At 40.3% G+C, this 21,877-nt stretch overlaps 1 protein-coding gene across 1 annotated transcript in view; it reads right to left on the bottom strand.

Annotated features, from left to right (window-relative positions):
* Positions 1–5,454, bottom strand: part of LOC104819925 — an 8,710-nt gene extending 3,256 nt beyond the window's left edge. The window contains exon 1 of the mRNA XM_010550229.2: positions 5,150–5,454. Coding sequence (XP_010548531.1) covers positions 5,150–5,317 — 168 coding nt within the window. The 5' untranslated portion in view covers positions 5,318–5,454. The remainder of the gene's footprint in view (positions 1–5,149) is intronic.
* Between the last annotated feature and the right edge of the window lie 16,423 nt (positions 5,455–21,877).

Genomic DNA, 21,877 nt, shown 5'->3' with positions numbered 1-21,877 from the left:
CCGAACCATACCGAACCGAACCGAATAACGTTTGGTTCTAATTTGGTACACTTTTTATGGAACCGAATGAACCGTTCCCGAACCGAACCGTATGAATACCGAACCAAAATTCGAATATTCCACTAATATATGTGTAAATAGTATAGTTCGATACTTATTTGGTATTCATATAATGGTACCGTTTCGAACCGAACCGATACTAAAACCGAACCGAACCGAACCGTTTAACATTCGGTTCTAGTTTGGTACACTTTTTATAAAACCGAAAATACCGTTCCCGAACCGAACCGCTTGAATACCGAACCGAAACCCGAAACGCCCACCCCTAGTTTCGGGTTTATGTCAATACCTCCCCATCGATTTTTCCGTGAGCCGCGTCCCGACGTTGTATCAAACCAATCACATCTGAATATGATTGTTTTCAACCCGACTAATCCTGGCTGGATACTGGAGTTGGAAAATCTGACGAAGAACCCCAAAGAAATCAGGATCTTCCGATGACCCGCTTTTTATACAAACTCCGTAATTGAACGTGGATTTATGTTTTCCATGATCGTAAGTGTGAAACGTGTATCCTCGGGTGAACATTATCGACTAGCAAATGACTTTTCTTCCAGGTCCATGTGATATATCTCTGATCCATGCCGGAATTCTATCACTGCATGACTGAATCTGCGTATAAAAATTAAATTAATACACAAATACATACACGTACATATATATATATAGCTAGAATACTTACGTAGTCTCGAAGCCAAGATGCATAATGTTGTTCCTTCATTCCTTCAAGTTCCTCCCCACTTAGGTTAGGATATGTTGCCAAAACATCCTCGTCAAAAAGTCTTACAAAAAAATGTTGTTAGCAAATATGTAATTAATTAATTTCTAATCACATCTAAGATTAAAAAATGTGTACCTTTCGTATGGCTTAAGTTCTTCACAATTCAACAGTATATATGTGGCGATGTGATTGTACTCTTGTACAGTTAACCAATATTCTTCAGATTTGCCTCCGAGGCGTCCAGTAGGCTGAAAACTTTCGGGAATAAGTCCGAAACATGAATCATAGTGGTAGAGATAACTTCTATCGTCTTCGTTGATAGCCCTCCTTTTCTTCGTCTGAATATGAGATTCAAAATAGAAAGAACTGAAGTAGGAGATCTCCTCTTACAAATACTGTTTGACGATAGATCCTTCCACTGCTGCTTTGTTTTTTGCCTTCTTCTTCAGATGGAAAAAAAATCGCTCAAATGGATACATCCATCTAAATTGTACTGGACCACCGTATATCGCCTCATCTGGTAAATGAATAGGTAAATGTTCCATCACATCAAAAAATGAAGGTGGAAATACCTTTTCCAATGCGCAAAGTATCTCAGGAATGTTGCCTTTCAAAACCTCTACATTACTTCTTCTCAGAGATCTTGCACATATATCTCGAAAGAATGTGTTGATACCGCATAACGCTCCGTGGACACTGGGTTTCAATAGCTCCACAAATGCAATAGGAATGAGTCTTTGTATGAATACATGGCAATCATGACTCTTCATTCCCATAAGTTTTAATGAATCAGTATCAACACATCGCGCCAATTTGGATGCATATCCATCAGGGAATTTAACCTCTTCTTTTAACCATTTAAACAAGACCGTTTTACCTGGTTTTGTGAGTCTGAATATCGGCACAGGTGCGTGACCATCACGTGTCAACTCCAACTCTTTTCTCTTGCATATATCTTTCAAGTCCTTCCTCGAGTTGATGTTATCTTTACTTCTCCCTGGCACATTCAGAACGGTGTTGATGATGTTATCAAAAAAGTTTTTCTCTATATGCATAACATCCAGATTGTGTCGAAGCGTTAGCGAACTCCAGTAAGGCAAATCCCAAAAAATACTACGCTTATACCAGTTATGCCAATCACCAAATCCTTTGCACTTCTTATGCCCAAAATTTCCTCCACAATGCACAGAAGCTTCCAAATCATCCAAATATCCACTATTTATTCGCTCAGAATAAATTTGCTCTCCGGTTTGCATAACAGGACCTTCCTCAGTAACGATTTTACCTTTGGTAAAAGGCGTACGATTTTGTCTGAACGGATGATTCCTTGGAAGAAATCTGCGATGACAGTCAAACCAGCACGTCTTTCTCCCATGTCTCAACTGAAACGCTTCTGTTTCCTCCATGCAAAACGGACATGCAAGTCTTCCATGTGTGCTCCATCCCGATAGCATGCCATACGCCGGAAAATCACTGATCGTCCAAAGAAGAACCACTCTCAGTGTAACATTTTGTTTCACACTTACGTCGTAAGCAGGGACTCCAATGTCCCACAAATCCTTCAACTCCTTAATGAGCGGCTGTAAATACACATCAAAACTCTTCTTCGGATGTTCTGGCCCAGGAATCAACAATGTCAAAAACATAAATTCTCTTTTCATGCACATCTCAGGTGGTAAGTTGTACGGAGAAAGTATAACTGGCCATAATGAATACTACATGCCAGATTGTCCGTACGGACTAAATCCATCAGTACACAAACATAGATACACATTCCTAGGCTCAGCAGCGAATTGAGGAAATACCATGTTGAAGTTTTTCCACGCCAAAGCATCTGATGGATGTTGCATTTCTCCACGGTAGAATGTGAGGCATGCCATCTCATATGCGAAGCCGTTTGTTGTGATTCATACAAACGCTTCAATCTGTACGATACCTGCATATAGAACATCTTTTTATACGGAGTTTGTCTCTGTACATTCTTACTCGGACGGTATCTGTTAGTCCCACAGAATTTACACCTAACCAATTCTTTTTCTTCACCCCAGTACAGCATGCAACCATTTTTGCAAACATCAATCTTTTCATAAGGCATTCCCAAATTCTTCAACATAGCCTTCGTATCATAATACGATTCTGGAGCTTCGTTATTTTCAGATAAATATTCACGCAACGTTTGACAAAATGAATCCATGCAACTTTCGGTGACATTGTAATCCGTTTTCATACTCATCAATCTTGATGCAAGAGATAAACGTGACTGACCTTCTTTACATCCTTCATAGATAGGATGATTTGCCATATCCAACATGTCGAAAAACCATTTTGTTTCGACGTTTGGCTCCTCCTGATCTTGTGATAAGTTTTGCTCAGCCAATGGCGCCCCAGGAAAAGCATCTGTCACCATTTCAACATAAGGATTTCTTACATCTTCATCTACATCATACCTCTGCTCGGCCGAGACATGTTGTCCCGTTGTGATTGTCCGAACTTCTTCTCCATGAAATCGCCAAATATAATAATCTTCGACAAATCCCCTTCGAAATAGATGTTTACAAACATCTTCTGGACTGCGATATTTAAAATTGCGACAACTTGTACATGGACATAGCATTTTTCCACGTTCTTGACACAACGGCTGCATAGAAGCAAAATTCATAAACTGTTCCAAACCGTTAATGAATTCTTGCGTTACCTCTTTTGTAATCGAATCAACTCTTTCGTATATCCACTGTCGGGACGAACGAATATTCGGATTTGTTGAAGATGTCATTTTTAGGAGAATTTTTGGTAAAAGAATAGTATATGAGTGATTTAGAGAGTGGTTTGGACGAATTATGGTGGAGTGTTATAAATAGAGAAACATTCCAACGGATATCCGTTGGAAATCCGTTGCAATTTTCGTTACCGTTAGACTTTCCAACGGATATCCGTTAGAATATTTCGAACGTTATAACGTTCGACTATTTCCAACGGATATCCGTCGGAATTATTACCGCGTTTCGTAACGTTCGAATAATTTCAACGGCAATCCGTTGAAATTCGTCAAACGTTATTTCCAACGGAAATCCGTTGGAATATACGTGGAAAATTTCCAACTCAAATATCCGTTGATATGCCGTTGGAAATTGCCAACGGATTTCTAACGGATGAATCCGTTAGACGTCCGTTGGAAATCCGTTAGAAATGCGTTGGAATTATTCCAACGGGAATCCGTTGGAAATCCGTTGGAAAATTTGCAACGGATGAATCCGTTGGAAAAATCCGTTGGAATTTCACAGTTTTTTTGTAGTGATATTATGATGTATTCTTCCCATTATCAATAATAGAAAAATATTTCTCTATTATGGTATCAGAGCCTGGTTTTTGCTCTAATTTTTTTTCTTCTTCTTCTCATCAACAATGTCAGTCGAATCCGAAAGCGACGATGAAGATGACAACGATGTATTAAATCCAATCGTATCATTGTCTTGAGTATCGTTTTAAATTTATTTTGCCCTTTTTTTTTTCTTCTATTTTTTTTCCCGACGGCGGTGTTCCCCCCCGTCACCCCTAGCCGATGTGCTATTTTTTTTAATGACGATGTTCGTTTATCGACGTCAACCCTAGCCGATGTGCTATTCTTTTTTTTTCTCTGACGACGTTCGTTTATCGACGTCAACCCTAGCCGTTGTAACCTCTTTAAACATGGCTATTAGTCTCTTTCGATTGGAAAACTCCGATCGTCGATCCACGTATTTGCGTCACTTATTTTTATTTTCTTCTCTTGTCCCGCTGCTAGACTATCACGCATTATGCGTCGCGCTTTTGCGCCCATTTTTTTTTTCTTCTTTTCTCCGGCCTAGCCGCTATACACATCGCAATTTTTTTTTGCGCTGCCGACCTCATTGTCGCGCAACCCAACTCGCGCATATGCGCCGCACATCCGTGCCACATCAGCCTCTGAGAACACGACTCTCAAACTCTTCAAACGTTATCAAGCAACACTAACTCAAGTCTGGACTACACCACCACATGGAATATGATTCGTTTAATACGATCACAATTTCAGTTTTTAATTTTTATATAACAAGATTGAATTTATCATAGATGATTCATCTTGAGGGGGCATATAGGAATATATTATTATTAGAATATTATCATTAATATTGTTATGATTTACCTTAGATATTATGCCTAGAATATTCTATTGTATTTTGCTATATATTATGATGTATTCTTCCCATTATCAATAATAGAAAAATATTTCTCTATTAATATATACATGTACTTCTATATCACTATATTATATATCTATATATATGTATAGGAGAGCGGATCTTGCTAATTGCATGCAATAATAAACGGATTAAAAAATAGAAGAAGAACCTTGATGATGGAATGGATCCAGAGTCGACGAGCTCTGGCGTTAACTCCTAAAATGGTGGTGAGTGGCTTGGTACGTACCTTGTGCCACAAGTAAACATGATACATGGCCGGTATCATAAGGCCTAATGGCACCAATATCGCGTCCAAGTAACACTCCCTCCATTCCATCGATGGAAATCCTCGACTCTTTCTGTATTATTCTCAGAATTCCTTGTATGTGTGTGTGTATATATATATGGAAATAGAAAGCAAAAGCACCTATGCACGAGAGAGAGAGAGAGAGAGAGAGAGAGAGAGAGAGAGAGAGAGAGAGCATGTTTGTCCTTTTGTTTGCCATTTTCACCTCCAAAAACTGACTGTCCAGTTGGAGTCCATATATGACATTTTATTCTTGCACGTATTTCTATCCTCCTTTTTTGTTTTCCTCTATGGATGGTCTTAAATTGTGTGTTGATACATCGATGAATTAACTTATAAATTCCCAATTAAATACATAATCAATATTTATTTAATCAAATAACGAGATACATACACGAACTTCGAGAAACGATCAGATAACTTTGAATATATAGTGGGATGTACCTTACATTGTATTTGTAGCCATGCATCCACCCAATCCCAACTTCCCCCCTAATATTAGTGCTTCTTCTTTTGATCCTTATTACTAAAGGAAAACTAAAAGCAATCAATCATCTAGCACTTTTTTAGCTCTTAAATAATTGAAATTTTTATAATATTGACGTAATTAACTTTGATAAAAAAAAAGTTTGTTATTCCTTATGATTGGTTGGTACAAATACGTGGTGGAGTCAACCAAAATTAGAAGCTATGATGATAATATGTGTATATATAATTATATATGTGTGTATATGGAAATATTTATCATCATCAAATGCTAAAAACAATTTTTTTTCGTTAAAAACTTCTATACAATTTTGTTAAAATATTGTTAGTATCTCTACCAAATTTTATTTGTTATTAAATTTTTATGTCTTAAACTATATTAACGTGCCATCTATGAATATTTCTTTCTTGTTAGATTATATATTGTTGTGGTTGTTGCTAAATTTTATTTATTTTTTATTTTTGTCAAAAGTTAGTATTCCATTCCTTTAAAATTCCTTTACAACCCATCTACACTCATCGACCATTTACAAAAAGGGGTTGAAGAGCCACCATAAACTTGCTAAATTTAATAACTTTTGATTGCATTTGGCAAAATAATGTATTTGTGATGGAGAAATATGCTAGAACGTGAATTGCGATATTTTCTACGAATAATTTAAAATAAAAAGCTTGCACATGAAAACCGAAAACCCATAAAATAAAATAAAATGAACATTTTTCCGTGTTCATCGAGAATGTATAATTTCTGTGTACATTGAATTTTCAATTGTGGAGAATAAAATCATATCTGAACAATTCAACATAAATTATAGTATTTAGTTTTATATTTAATCTGTTACAGGTTAAATATTGTGACTCTTATCCATCGTTAAACAAATTCTCATCTTTAATTATTTCGTAATAACCGGATATTTTGGGGAGGTCTAAACTAATTCTTGGATTGGGACTAAGCCATGTAATTGGAATTACGGTCTCCTCCTCAACTTGAGGCTAGAGTTGGGCACGGGTCGGGTACCCGCATTTTTAGAGATATCCGTCTTCGTTTTCGTCTTCATGGGTTTTAGAGAAATGTTATCTATGTTTCTATCTCTGGGTATCCATCCAACGGGTATCCATAACTAAAAGACAGAAATATATCAAAAAGACATTCTTGGATTGAGGCTCAAATTTGGGGTGAGACATATGCTTTATATACCCATCTCACCGTTTCACCTATTCAAATTGGATGTAACATGAAATATTCTACCACCTTCTTCATTTTCTCTTGTCGGAACACGTTAAAAACCATTGTTTATTATTTTGATTTGAAGCCATTTGCCTATTTATAACAATTATTCGGTTCATTTAATTATGGTAGAATTTCAAAAGAATAAAATTTTAAAATTATATGTACGTACCGGCTATAATTTCGGATAAAATTTATTGAACTATATATATATATATATTAGTATTTGGCTTTATTCTTATTAATGCATTTAACAACGTTGTAATAAATGATTATTGCTAAATCACATTTTCCATTATTGTAGTCTGTTTTTAGTCTTTTTATATTTTATATTATTGTTGTTGTCGTTGTTATTATTATTATTATTATTATTATTATTGGTCGAACATTTGATGAGTCGCTATTCCAAAATGGTTATAAATAATCCCATCAAACCATATTGTATTCATTATTTTTTTGGAAGAGAGACCGTGTTTGTAATTTATTTTTAGTATGAAAATACAAAACTATTACAAAGATAAAATCTAGATGGAAAAAAGGGTCTTTAATTAATTTGTTTTAAAAAAATTATATCCAATAGAGTCTTTAATTAAATTATATTAAATATGGTTTGATGGGATTATTTATAACCAAAAGCTAATTATGTTTATAAAACATAATTTCTAAAAACGAAATGGCAAAAACTTAACGGTGTCTTCATTGTTGATTTAATATGGTCTTCGGATTTACATTTATAACATTAGGGGATACATGACAGATAATTTGAAATTTAGTTAATTACTTTTTCGATTATTCGTTGTCTCAATTATTTAAGCGGTCACCACTAACGCAAGTTCTCATTTTCATATTTTCCAAAACACATATTATTAGAAAACACGGACAAGTAATGGTCCAAAAGTACAAACCCAATTAACAAAATCCCCTCTTGTGAATTGTTATTATATCTATTTGAATACGAATTGTGAACCAACCGATTAATCATTTGAGCAAATAAATAACTCATACGTATATATACGTTCACGAATCGTGTACTTCTGATATGTATCGTATTGTACGGGTTATTTATACATATGCAGAATGTCATATATATTCGGTCAGGATAATTTAATTATTATTAGGGATCAGTAAAACTGTTATTAGGGTTGTTCTACATATGCAAAATGTCATATACATTTACACACAAAAAAATGTCACATGCATACTTTACCTATGTGTGTATAGGTATCGTATGTGCGTGCGTATGATTTGGTTGTCTTACCAAAATCCGATACATTATTAAGGATGTATTTGAAAAAATAAGATGTGGATTCTATAGCAAAACTCATTTTAGTCAACCCAAAATGAAAGGAATTGCCCATTTTTTAAAATTATATTGTCCAAATAATTATCATTTTTGTTTTCAAATCGGAAATTATATAAATAGTTACAAATTATATATTTAGATTTATTTCGTAAAGGGTGCGCTAAGATTGAGGTAAAACCGTTGAAAAGACCACTTTGTAAAATACATATATATATAAAAAAAAATATGTAGTTAAAATGACATTATATAGCAAATGTACAAGAGATATTAATTTGACCTCTATGCATGATTATGCTACATATGAAAAAAGCTTAAGAGTCCACATATATGGTTAAACAAATTTACAATTCTTAAATTAATAAGACGGCCTTTACTATGAATTTGTTTTATATAAAAGATTAATAAAAGTATCACAAATTCTACAAATTAAGTAACTCTAATAAAAAAAAGTATAAATAAAAGTTACAATGTTTTTATATGACAATATGGCCGAAAAACTGTACAAATACATCAATTCTAATCAAGAGAGAACAAGGGATGTTGGACAGAGGAGATACACCATACGGATGGAGTATTTGAGCCAGAAAGCATTCCAAGAGCTGCTTCTTGAGGCGGAGGAGGAGTTCGGGGTCCAGCAAACGGGTGTCCTGAGGATTCCATGCCAAGTGAACGTGTTCGAGAACGTATTGAAGGTAATGGAGGAGAAGAAAGAGGCATACCTTACAGTGAGGAAGGGCTGCAGGTTCATGGCAGACGAGACGTTGAGTCCTTCCCATCAACCTCACAGCCCCATGTGCATATATATAGTCTTCTCTTCTTCTCTTGCTGCTTTGACTCATCTTCTTCTTCCCCGTTCCCCCCCGGGGATTCGGATTTCAGAAAGTCACTATCTTTCTTTGCCTGTTTCTGCTATTCTTTCATATAGCGACTTAGCAATTTCCGGATAACAAATGCAGTAGCCACATGGTTAAAGATCAAAGTAAATCAGAAAAGAACACACTTTTTTGTTCGCCGGAAGATTCACACTCTTCATTCATTCCCATCATCATCATCTAGGGATGTCAAGACGAGTCGGCTCTGACCAGATCGAACATGTTCATTCTGAGCCAGCTCATTTTTCAACCCAACTCGTTAAGCCCGTTTTTATTCGGAACAAAAAAATCAAGGTTCGGACCACATCGCTTGAGTTCGCGAGCTAGGAAAAAAATAAAAATATTAAATATAATAAAAAATATTATAAAAGTAATTAAAAAATAATAATTAATATATTTTAAAATAATAAAAAATATTTAAATTTGATAACTCTTTTTTAAAATTATTTGAAAAATATTAAAAAAAAAAAAAAATTGGGCTCGTGAGCCCGCTCGGGGGTTCGCCGAGCTCGTGGCGAGCTAGCTGGTTTGGCTTGTTTTTCATCTCATTTTGACATCCCTATAATCATCATCATCATCTAGATTGAATCACAAGGATCAATGATTCATTACTCGTAGAGACATATAACATCCAAAAGAGAATTGGTATCTGATACAGTTTGGGCTCTAACTCCACCACAAAATCTAGTTTGAGAATGGTGGTTTGTCACTCCTTATATATTGGCTCCAAATCCCTCTCTCACCGATGTGAGACTCTTATCAATACCGTCCCTTTGGACAACAACGGCCAGACGTTGAGACAAATCTGGTCGCTAGCGACTTCTCGGTCATACCCTAACCATTCCTCTCCCGATCGTCCCACAACCACCAAGTCACCCGCATACCCGCAAAAGAATGGCCTATCAGAGACCCACCGATGTGTAGAAAGTTGGGATTCGATACCAATTGTTATATTCTGGGCTCTAACTCCACCACAAAATCTATATACAAAATCTAGATTAAGAGTGGGCATTTAACCTTCCTTATATATTGATCCCAAATACCTCTTTCACACAGATATGTGACTCTTATCAATTTGATAGAATGCACCCATCTATAATGGGTTCAACTAAGTCTCAAAGTACATAGGTAAAACTCACCCGAACAACTTTAGAGTGGAAGTTTGACCCTCTTTATATACTGGTCACAAATCCCTTTCTCCCACTAAAGTTGGACTCTAATCAATACCGCCCCTTTAGACAACGACCACGGTACTGGGGCAAATCTGGTCGCTAGCGGCTTTTCAGTCACAACCCAACCATTTCTCTCTTGATCGTTTCACAACCACCCAGTCGACCGCATGCCCGCAGGAGAACGACTCTTCAGAGGCCCATCGGTGAGTAGAGAGCCAAGATTTAATACCAATTGATATAGTTTGGGTTCTAACTCCACCACAAAAACTAGTTTGGCTCACAATCCCTCTCTCTCATCCAATATGGGACTCTTGTCAGTAACGCAATCTGTTATATCATTTTCCTTTTCTAAGCAACCACTAACTAAGATGTCTGAACTTAGAATATCATACAAGTTGATAACCTAAGCATAGGATAATGCCCTGTGAACAAGAGCCTCAGATGCTACGTTGGTGTTATGACATTAGAAAAATTAAAAAGGAGACGATGGTTCATGTTTCTATATATGAACCTACGGTCTTTCTGGACCAACCATGCGAAGAAAATAGAAGTAATATCATCAATAAAATAGTATAACCAGGTGAACAACTATAGTATTGTGTTTAATAACCAATCATCAAGTAGACAGTGGTTGTTAAAACTATACATGGAAAAAAGACAAACAAGAGAAGCGATTATCGTGAAAGGAGTACGGTATCATATGCATTTCCTATCGGAAACTAACAGTACAATGAGGATCTCTGCAATAAAAATATCAGTCACTGAGATATTTCATTTAACTTAATCACCTTCATTATAGAGTTCACATGCAATAGGTTCATCCCGAAAAGATTATGGCAAACAATTGACTGTCCTTTAAATCAGCCAAGAGAGACGCTCTCACCAATATGATTAGAAGGGGTCAAAGTGAGAAAAAAAAGGAACGAGATCCAATAAAACAGAAAGCCACAGGACAATTTGTACCAGAGATTACACACGTAATAGTCACCTAATAGTAATACATGTACACTTATTCCCAGACATGATACCGATTATAATGAGAAAAACTGGACATTGCAGGATGTAGGAAGGCAGTAAGATGCAACAATTAACATGAACACCCACATGCCTTGGAAAACTTAAACCATTACAACCCATAGTTTACTCCTATAGAGATTGGGTGGTTAGGTTATGAGCTAAAAGCCGAAAAGACAGACATAGAAACGATACATGTTGGTCCTGTATGCATTGTATATAAATATATAAGGAGACTCACAGGCTATGCCCTTATGGCCCTGATCACTGATAAGAACTCAACTTGTTTTACACAACAACTTGGAGCAAAAATCTTTGTTATAGGGATAGAATCAACAAAGAAAATGTTACAATGAGGTTATAGATCTGACTATATTGGACGAGACAATAGTTGCAAAAAAGGGAAAAGAAGAGAACCTGAAACCCAAATGGGTCGTTGAGAAAGAACGTTTGATGCCACGAGGTGTTCCCGGGCATCATCATCTGGATTACGGAGCATAGCACACTTGAAGAATTTACAGTCCTGAACACAATACACATCCCACATGCGAGCCTGAAAAGTTATGGACATCAGAGAACAATTCCTAGTCTTGTCCGAACACATCATCACTCTATGAAAAACACCAAATCTAGCTTTGAAGGAAACTAGTTTAAGAACACTTGACAGTAGTATCATTAATCCTATCACAGTGACTACTAAATCATGAAATCTTACTACTGATATGATGATAAACCCTTCCGAATATACCGCAGAAGGAACAAGGGAAGGAAGGAGACGACCATGGCCAAGGAAAGTGTTGGAAATCAAGGGGAAGAAGATGGGGATGGAAGAGAGAAGTCTGACGTGGAGGTAGCAGTAGAGGGGGGCAAGAAAACACCTGCAGTACAATATTAATGGTTGGGAATATTTCTGTTATACGCAGGATTTTTGGGGAAAGTTTGTTATGTACAGGCTATGAGTAGTAGTGCCACCTCAGCTTGTGTGGAGGTTTGGCTTAGTATATTATCTACATTGTTTAACTGGTTTGGGATATCGAGAATTATGTTTTAAGTTGTTGGGTGTAAAAGAGAGTATTCTGGGATATTTGTATCTCTCTTTTGGGTTCTTCAAAAATACAAGCGACATTATTTTATCTAAATCTGTCTTTCTATTATAAATCGTATCAAAAGTGGTATCAGAGCATATCGATCCGCCAATGCCTCCTAAGGATAATCGTGTTGAAATATTGGAAGATTTGGTGCACTCTAAGCTGGGAAAAATGGAGTCTGGCATGGGAGATATGCAGGGGAGATTTCAGTCTGCCATGGGTGAGATGCAAGGGAGATTTCAATCATCCATAGGGGAGTTGCAGGAGACTATAGTGAGTATGCAGAAGGAAGTTGGCCAGATTCAAGTCTTGAAGCAAATGATGCAGCAACTTCTGGGTCAGCGCGAACCACCGGACAAATCACCAGAGTGATCAACATGTGCTCAGACGGTTGTCGATCGTCACAGTAAATCAACCAGGGACGCTCCTGAGTCATCCTACCCACCAGCCCCGTTTCTCACCGTGGATCAGATTCCACCGACTGTCACAGAGGAACCGCCACAGGACGCGATTCCTGACGGTAACGACTTTATTCTCCGAAAAATTGAAATGCCTATTTTTGAAGGGGATGACGCTGCATGGTGGATAGTTCTCGCAGAGAGGTATTTCTGTTTTGGAGGTATCATTGAGCAGAACAAACTCCACGCCATCATCAGTATCGATGGTGAAGCTCTGCATTGGCATGACTGGCAGCACAACAGTCGTCATTTTGAGGACTGACAGGATCTTAAACACCGGTTACTAGAGTGTTTTGACGTCAGTGTATCGGGAATGGCTAAGGCCTGTTTATTCATCCTGAAACAACAAGTAACGGTGCTGGAATACGTTCGAGCTTTTGAATCGCTTCTAGCTCAACTTTCTCACATTCCGGCGGATGTCTTGGAAGAAGCATTCAAAAATGGGTTGAGAGATATTCGGCACATGATGGAGATTCTCGAACCATCGGGGCTCGAACGTACAATTCCCCTCGCCCTGAAATTGGACAGCAAGACTATCGGAACACTTGCGGCAAGTCTGGTGACCACCGCAGCAGCAAATCTGGGTTTACGCCGACCGGAAACCCGTTTCGCACGATCTCATTACCGGCCTCAGGCTCAAGTGGGCCACAACGCTGGAACGGGCCGTGACGTGCTGAGTCTTCTAGGCCTACCTTTTCTGGCCCAACAGCTTCTGGGCCTAACTCATTTCTTCCTTTGGCGAAATCTCAGGCGGTTCGTCGAGTCACCGACTCGGATCTGGATGAAAAACGGAAGAAGGGGATCTATTTCAGATGTGATGATAAATATTTCTGCGGGCACCGTTGTAGGGATCGCGAGTCATTCTCGTGAAGTAAGAGGGTGAATTTTTACTTACGGAGGATGCGGTCCCTGAGTTGGTTACAGAATCTGCTTCAGAAACCAAGGATCTGGCGGCTTTATCTCTCAATTCGGTGGTGGGCATTACTTCGCCATCGACGTTGAAGCTTCGGGGCTCCATTAGCAGCATGGAGGTGGTAGTGATGGTGGATTGTGGGGCAACCCACAATTTCTTATCACTTGCGGTCATCGACAAATTGCATCTTAACCTATCTGAGACTTCTGGGTATGGGGTTTCGCTCGGAACGGGGGTTACTATTCGTTCTGCTGGAATTTGTCGGGCTGTGCTACTTACGATCCAATATTGGCAAGCCGTGGAAGATTTTCTTCCCTTGGATATGGGGAGCGCTGATGGAATTCTCGGAGTTCAGTGGCTAAGGATGTTGGGCAACAAACAAATGAATTTCAACAAGTTAGAGATGTGATTCAAGGCGGGATCGAAGGCAGTCACATTACAAGGTGACCCGCAACTCCAAAATTCACTGGTAACCTTCAAATCCTTGATCAAGAACGTCCCAACAGGCGAGGCCAGTTACTTGATTGAGTTTCACGTTGTGTGTGTCGATCATGCTGATTCAGGAAGTCATCCTTCGGAATTGGACTATGTTTTGTCAGCTTTTGCCAGGGTTTTTGACGAGCCATCAAGGTTGCCACCCTCTCGCGGTCGGGATCACACGATTACATTACGACCAGACGCTGGCCCTGTCAGTGTACAGCCTTATCGATATCCCCACGCCCACAAGGAGGAGATATAAAAATTGTTGAAGGAGATGCTGAAGGCGGGGATTATTCAGCCTAGCACCAGTTCATTTTTCAGCTCAGTTCTACTGGTTAAGAAGAAAGATGGAAGCTGGAGGTTTTGCGTGGACTATCGGGCACTCAACTGGGTCACTGTGCCGGACAAATTCTCGATTCCAATGATAGACCAATTGTTAGATGAACTGTTTGGGGCAGCAATTTTTTCTAAGATCGACCTGAGATCGGGTTACCATCAGATTAGGATGAGACAGGAGGATATTCATAAGACGACCTTTAAGACGCATGATGACCATTACGAATTCCTCGTAATGCCATTCGGACTCACCAACGCCTCAACAACCTTCCAGGCCATGATGAATGAAATTTTTTGACCATTTCTGCACCGATTCGTTCTGGTATTTTTTTTATGACATGTTAGTCTACAACAGAACATGGGAAGATCATTTGGGACATCTAAGAGAGGTGTTGTCTGTCCTCGCAAAACATCAGTTATTTGCCAACAAGAAGAAGTGCGCGTCTGGCCGAAAACACATTGAATATCTAGGGCACATAATCTCGGAACAAGGTGTCCAAACAGATCCGGCGAAAACAGAGCCATATCCTTCTTCCGTTAAGGAGTTATGCGGATTCCTCGGTCTCAGCGGGTATTATAGGCGTTTTGTGCGGAATTATGGGTTGCTAGCAAGTCCATTGACGGAGTTACTGAAGAAAGACAGTTTCGAATGGTCTGACCGGGCGGCTGCTGCGTTTGACCTCCTCAAGGCAGCCATGCTTTCAGGTTCGGTCCTCAGTCTACCGGATTTTTCTGATACATTCGTCATCGAGGCTGACGCTTCTAGATTTGTCACAGGGGCGGTGTTGTTGCGGAAGAATCGACCAATTGCTTATTACAATCACGGGCTGTCAAATCGGGACAAGTTGAAACTAGTGTATGAACGCGAATTGATGGCAATTGTTCTGGCTGTGCAGCGCTGGCGACATTATTTGTTGGGTCTCATTTTACAGTTCACATGGATCGAAAGTAGTGATGTAAAACGGACTGGCCCAGACCGGCTCGTCTCGAGCCAGCTCATTTTTGGCTCAGCCCATTCAACCCATTTTTTTATGAGCTAGAAAAACTCTGACCCAAACCAAATTGTCCGAGCTCCGAGCCAGCTCGCGAGCCAACCCGTTTTTATATAATTATCTGAAAAAATTTTAAAATTACATGAAAATTAATCATTTAAAATCTACATAACAATATTTTGAAGTCATTCAACATAAAATAAAATATTAAATATACCAATCAATAAAAGTATATCTAAATCAAGAAAAATTAACAAAACCAAACCAACGTAAAAAACTGTAATGTACCAACAACATCAAAATATAACAAAAAATATATACCAACATCACCATAAAAAGTATCATACACCAACAACATCAGTATATAATAAAAAAATATGCACCAACATCAACATATCATGAATTTTAATTTGCTATATAAACAGAAGAAGTGAAGAAATTAAAATATGAAACCCTAATATTTTTTTAATGTCAGCTCGCGAGCCGACCGAGCTAGCCCTGTTGAGCTCGGGCTCGTCGCGAGCTGGCCCGTTCAGTCCGTTTTTATTTGGTCTTTTATTTTTCAGCCCAACTCGATAAAAAACGAGCCAACCGCGAGCCGGCTCGCGAGCCTGACTCATTTTGCCATCACTAATCGAAAGGTCTTAAAGTACTTGCTGGATCAAAGAGCTGTAAGTATGGAATATCAAAAGTGGTTAACCAAACTAATGGATTATGACTTTGATATTGTATACAAGACGGGAATACAAAATAAGGGTGTTGATGGGCTGTCTCGCATTCCGTCAGTTCAAAGCTTATCTTCGATCACAGCCTTGTCCGCCCTGACGATCCCTTCGGTTATTCAGTTGGAACAAATACAAAAGGAGGTGGAATCTGATTCAGTGTTGGCCGACATCGTGTCAAAGCTGCGTCTATAACAGGATGTGCCTCGGGGTTATCACCTTCGTCAAGGTACGTTACTTTTCAATGACCGATTCGTTATTCCGGTAAATTCGACCTTTCTTTCAGTGATTATTCGGGAATTCCATGATGGGCCCATGGGAGGAAATGCGGGGTTACTCAAAACCCTCAAACGAGTCCAAGCAGTTTTCTATGGGGAGGGTATGAAAGCTGATATCCAGAAGTATGTGGCTCGTTGTATAATCTGCCAGCAGAACAAGTACTCGACCTTAGCTCCGGCAGGATTGTTATAGCCCTTGCCAATTCCCGAACGCATTTGGAGCGACATTTCCATGGATTTTGTTGAGGGATTGCCGAAATCTTTGGGTGTCGATACAATTTTGGTGGTTGTGGATCGCTCAAGTAAATATAGCCATTTTACCGGTCTGCGTCACCCTTTCGCTACTATCCAAGTGGCTGACGTGTTTATCAGAGAAGTGGTAAGGCTACATGGCTATCCAAGATCGATAGTTTATGATCGTGATCGGATATTCCTCAGCCATTTCTGGACAGAATTATTTCGCCTCGGGGACACTCGGTTTAAGCTCAATATCGCGTTTCATCCATAAACCGATGGCCAATCGGAGGTAGTGAACCGATGTCTCGAGACTTATTTGCGTTGTTATGCGGGGAATCATCCGAGGATGTGGGAAAAATACTTGCCATGGACGGAGTTTTGGTTCAACACGTTCTACCACTCGTCGCTTAAAACTACCCCTTTCCATGTTGTGTATGGACGAGAGCCACCTTCACTGTTACGTTACGATCTGGGCTCCACTGTTAATTTCGAGTTGGAGAAGGAGCTTCAGGAGAGGCACAACATGATTATGGAAATTCGACAGAATCTCGCCCGAGCCCAACAGAGAATAAAGAAGTATGCAGATTGTTCTCGTCGAGATCTGGAATTTCGGCCAAGAGATTGGGTGTTTCTGAAACTCCGTCCGTATCGACAGCAGTCCATGGCCAAGAGGCGGTTTCAGATGCTAGCTGCTCGTTTCTATGGATCTTATGAAGTCATGGAGCGTATCGGAGCCACAACATACCGTTTACGTTTATCAGCCGATGCCCGAATTCACCCAGTGTTTCATGTTTCTCAGCTCAAGCAGACAGTCGGGGATTCATTTTCCCCTTTGGACTTGTCGAAGCAACTATCGGTCGAGCTGGAATGGGTGTTGGAGCCTGAGTCGTTGTTGGAATCACGTTATGATAATCACGAGTTCTTGGAGGTACTCATAGCTTGGACAGGTCTGCCTCGCCATGAGGTCACGTGGGAGCAAACAACGATATTCGTGGAGCAATTTTCTTCCTTTCAACTTGAGGGCAAGCTGAAGCTTGAGGGGGTGTTGATAAACCCTTCCGAATATACCGCAGAAGGAACAGGGAATGGAAGAGACGACCATGGCCAAGGTTGTTAGAAATCAAGGGGAAGAAGATGGGGATGGAAGAGAGAAGTCTGACGTGGAGGTAGCAGCAGAGGGAGGCAAGGAAACACCTGCAGTACAATATTAATGGTTGTGAACATTTCTGTTATACGCAGGGTTGTTGGAGAAAGTTTATTATCTACGTTGTTTAGTTGGTTTGGGATATCGAGAATTATGTTTTGAGTTGGGTGTAAAAGAGAGTGGTACGCCTCTCTGATTATGGGATATTTGTATTTCTCTTTTGGTATTTCTTTATAAATACAAGCGGCTGTGAAGTGGATATCGAGTTCTCACGGCCACTCCGGCTCTCGTACGTGCGGGAATCGAAAGAACACAACGGATTTTTACGAGTTCGGCTACCGATTTTCCTCGGGCCTACGTCTCGGCCGGAACGGCGCCGGCGAATCCACTAGAAGAAGAAGATACAACAGAGAAGAGAGAACCACGGCGGCCTCCACACCAAGACCGGAGGCTCACCGAGAAAACCACGAGAAAGGAGACGAGAGACTTACCGACCTTCTCCGCGACTCACCTTTGGCGACCGCCACCGGTCGAAGTTTCTCCATCGCCGGGAAGCTCCTCCGCCACCGCGATCTTTCCTCCTCCTCACGATCGCCTCTGCGATCGTCTTTGTCTCTCTCTCGAAGTTTCTTCTCGAGCACCGTGTCATTTTACCACAAAGAACCGATAGACTTAGGGTTTCATTTAACCCTTGCGCACAAAACGCCGCGTATCCAAAAGACTCTCCCTCACACGGAGGGTTTCGCTTCTTCACCAAACTAACAATCTCCACCTTGGTGGAGAAAGGGAAACCAAACAAAATAATAGAAATAAACACTAGTGGTTCGCCGATTCCGGCACCGATCGACTTTCGTCGATCCTTCGACTTTCGTCGGAATTTAAAGTGTAACTTACCTGACTTACCTCACTTACCTGATGTCCCGGAGTTAGTCACATGTCGCCCTCAATCTGATGAAGCTCCCGTCGATGGCTCCTCGTGGCCTCGTCGCCTTATCCGCCACCGATCAGCTTATCCAAACCTGAAACACTTGGTAAACGTGTTAGAACGTTCACCCCGATAAGACTCGAACCGTAGTCCTATTCGCGTCGTCCGACCGGAAAACGCTACCCTCGGTTGTATGACTCCCTAGACCGTCTAACTAACCCTCCTAGTAAAGTTCAAGACTATACCCGCTAGCTAACCCGAGGATTACACCCGACGTCTACCTGTCTCCTAAGTCTATCCCGACTTTTCCGAGACTAACCTGAGTCATACCACCGAACCCGCTAGATACCTAGCCCAGAATCCCCGTAGAGTCTACACTACCTATGAGTATGCGACTTCTACCCTCGGACCCTAACCTGCCAACTAAGATTGTCCCACGGTTTTGTCCCGTGAAGACGATCCTAGTCCTCTACGAATGCTCCACCGAGAATGAGACACGTGAGTGCACGTACTCCACCTCGAGAGGGAGTGTCCTAGCGCCAACCTACACCGACTCTACCCGGTGAATCCCGACACCTCACAGCTCACACCATCTCCTGAGCATCCTACCCGAGGAAGCTCCACCTAAATGTGGAGACCTCACCTCCTGACCTTCCACCGAGAACCGAAGCAACTTCGGTTACTCCTCCGAGGTCAACACGTCCTTCTACCTCGGACTCTCCCTACCTCGTCATCCGGGACTTATAACACCTTCTTGTAGTGTCCTTACCTACCCGCGGAACAACTCACTCCACCTGGTCCTTGGCCTACTCCTGCACCCGATTTCTCGGGTTTGCCCGAGACCCCTAGTCCTTCCACCATACCCCCTTTCGGGGTATACCGAGTTAGAATATCTAACTCCATCATCCTAAGACGATAAAACCTGAGTCTAAAAACCGATTCAACCCGGAAGTGACTTACCCGACCCCAGAAGTGATGTAACATGACACGAGGGATGAGACCGAACTCTAGAGGACTTAATCCTAGGTATATTTCTACCTAGCCGTGCTTAAACACGCTCTATCCCTAGCCTATCGGTCCTATAACCTAGGTACGCCTCTACCTAATGAGACCTACTAGACTAAGAGAACTCAACCCAACGGGACTTAACCTAGGTACTTAACCTAAACCAATCTAACGGACTCTAATACACTCTAGACTAGACCTGATTTTGGACTTAACACAAGGTATATTTCTACCTAACCGACCGCTTAGACTCTCGCACAAACCTGATTGGACTTACCCTAGGTATATTTTACCTAACCGACCTATTAGACTCAAAATGCAGCCTACCTTAAGACCTGATTACGTCTAACCAGACCTAACTTAAGGCTAACCGGACCTGATTACGTCTAATCAGACCTATAACACCGAGTCTACATGGCCCCCAACAAATTCCTAACCAGTTCTACGATCCCGAGTCTACCTAGTCCCTCACAAAGTCCTAATCAGACCTACCCAAGTGATAACTAGACCATAACAGCCCTAGTTACATAACCAAAAAATCCCGACTAGACAACAACAACACCCTAATCAGACTTAAGCCAACCCTAATTGACCAACCCCTGATTAGATGACCATAAGTACTAGTTAGACACCTAAAAGTCATAATCACCAAACCTAAGCTAAACCCTAATGACTTACCAACCCCTGATTAGACTTTTAGCACCCTAATCAGACTTGAACTAAGCCTAATTGACCTAATTCTAATCTGATCAGACCCTATAAGCGCCTAAAACCAACTCCTACAGACCTGCCCTGATCTAAACCGACCCCTACAGACCTATACCTAGTGATTCTAGACATAACCGACCCCTAAACCAACCTGTTTTAGTCAAATCCCAGTTAATCAGACCTAACCGGTCAATGTACCGGACTCTATGACTCAAAACCTGGTACTTAGGAGTCTTATCTAGTCCTAAACTAGATAATACCTAAATCTATAATCAGATTCTAATCTGATTAGACCTAGACAACATCTCTATAGACATTCTAAACCTCTAATCAGTCCTAACCAAGTCTATTTTGACCTAATTATCTACTGATCAGACCTAAAATATGCTAGACTAACCCGAATTTGGCTAAACCAGACCTAAACAAGACCTAAATAGCACTTACAGACCTATATCAGACCGGTACCAGCCTATTTAAGCCTAATAGTTGGGTAGGAGGTCTGATTAGGCTTAAATAGGCTGGTACAGGTCTGATATAGGTCTGTAAGTGCTATTTAGGTCTTGTTTAGGTCTGGTTTAGCCAAATTCGGGTTAGTCTAGCGTATTTTAGGTCTGATCAGTAGATAATTAGGTCAAAATAGACTTGGTTAGGACTGATTAGAGGTTTAGAATGTCTATAGAGATGTTGTCTAGGTCTAATCAGATTAGAATCTGATTATAGATTTAGGTATTATCTAGTTTAGGACTAGATAAGACTCCTAAGTACCAGGTTTTGAGTCATAGAGTCCGGTACATTGACCGGTTAGGTCTGATTAACTGGGATTTGACTAAAACAGGTTGGTTTAGGGGTCGGTTATGTCTAGAATCACTAGGTATAGGTCTGTAGGGGTCGGTTTAGATCAGGGCAGGTCTGTAGGAGTTGGTTTTAGGCGCTTATAGGGTCTGATCAGATTAGAATTAGGTCAATTAGGCTTAGTTCAAGTCTGATTAGGGTGCTAAAAGTCTAATCAGGGGTTGGTAAGTCATTAGGGTTTAGCTTAGGTTTGGTGATTATGACTTTTAGGTGTCTAACTAGTACTTATGGTCATCTAATCAGGGGTTGGTCAATTAGGGTTGGCTTAAGTCTGATTAGGGTGTTGTTGTTGTCTAGTCGGGATTTTTTGGTTATGTAACTAGGGCTGTTATGGTCTAGTTATCACTTGGGTAGGTCTGATTAGGACTTTGTGAGGG

Source organism: Tarenaya hassleriana, unplaced genomic scaffold (assembly GCF_000463585.1).
Source record: "Tarenaya hassleriana unplaced genomic scaffold, ASM46358v1 Cleome3, whole genome shotgun sequence".
NCBI classification, from domain to species: Eukaryota; Viridiplantae; Streptophyta; class Magnoliopsida; order Brassicales; family Cleomaceae; genus Tarenaya; species Tarenaya hassleriana.
The sequence above is the reverse complement of the archived record's forward strand: the minus strand, read 5'-3'. Positions and strand labels throughout refer to the sequence as shown.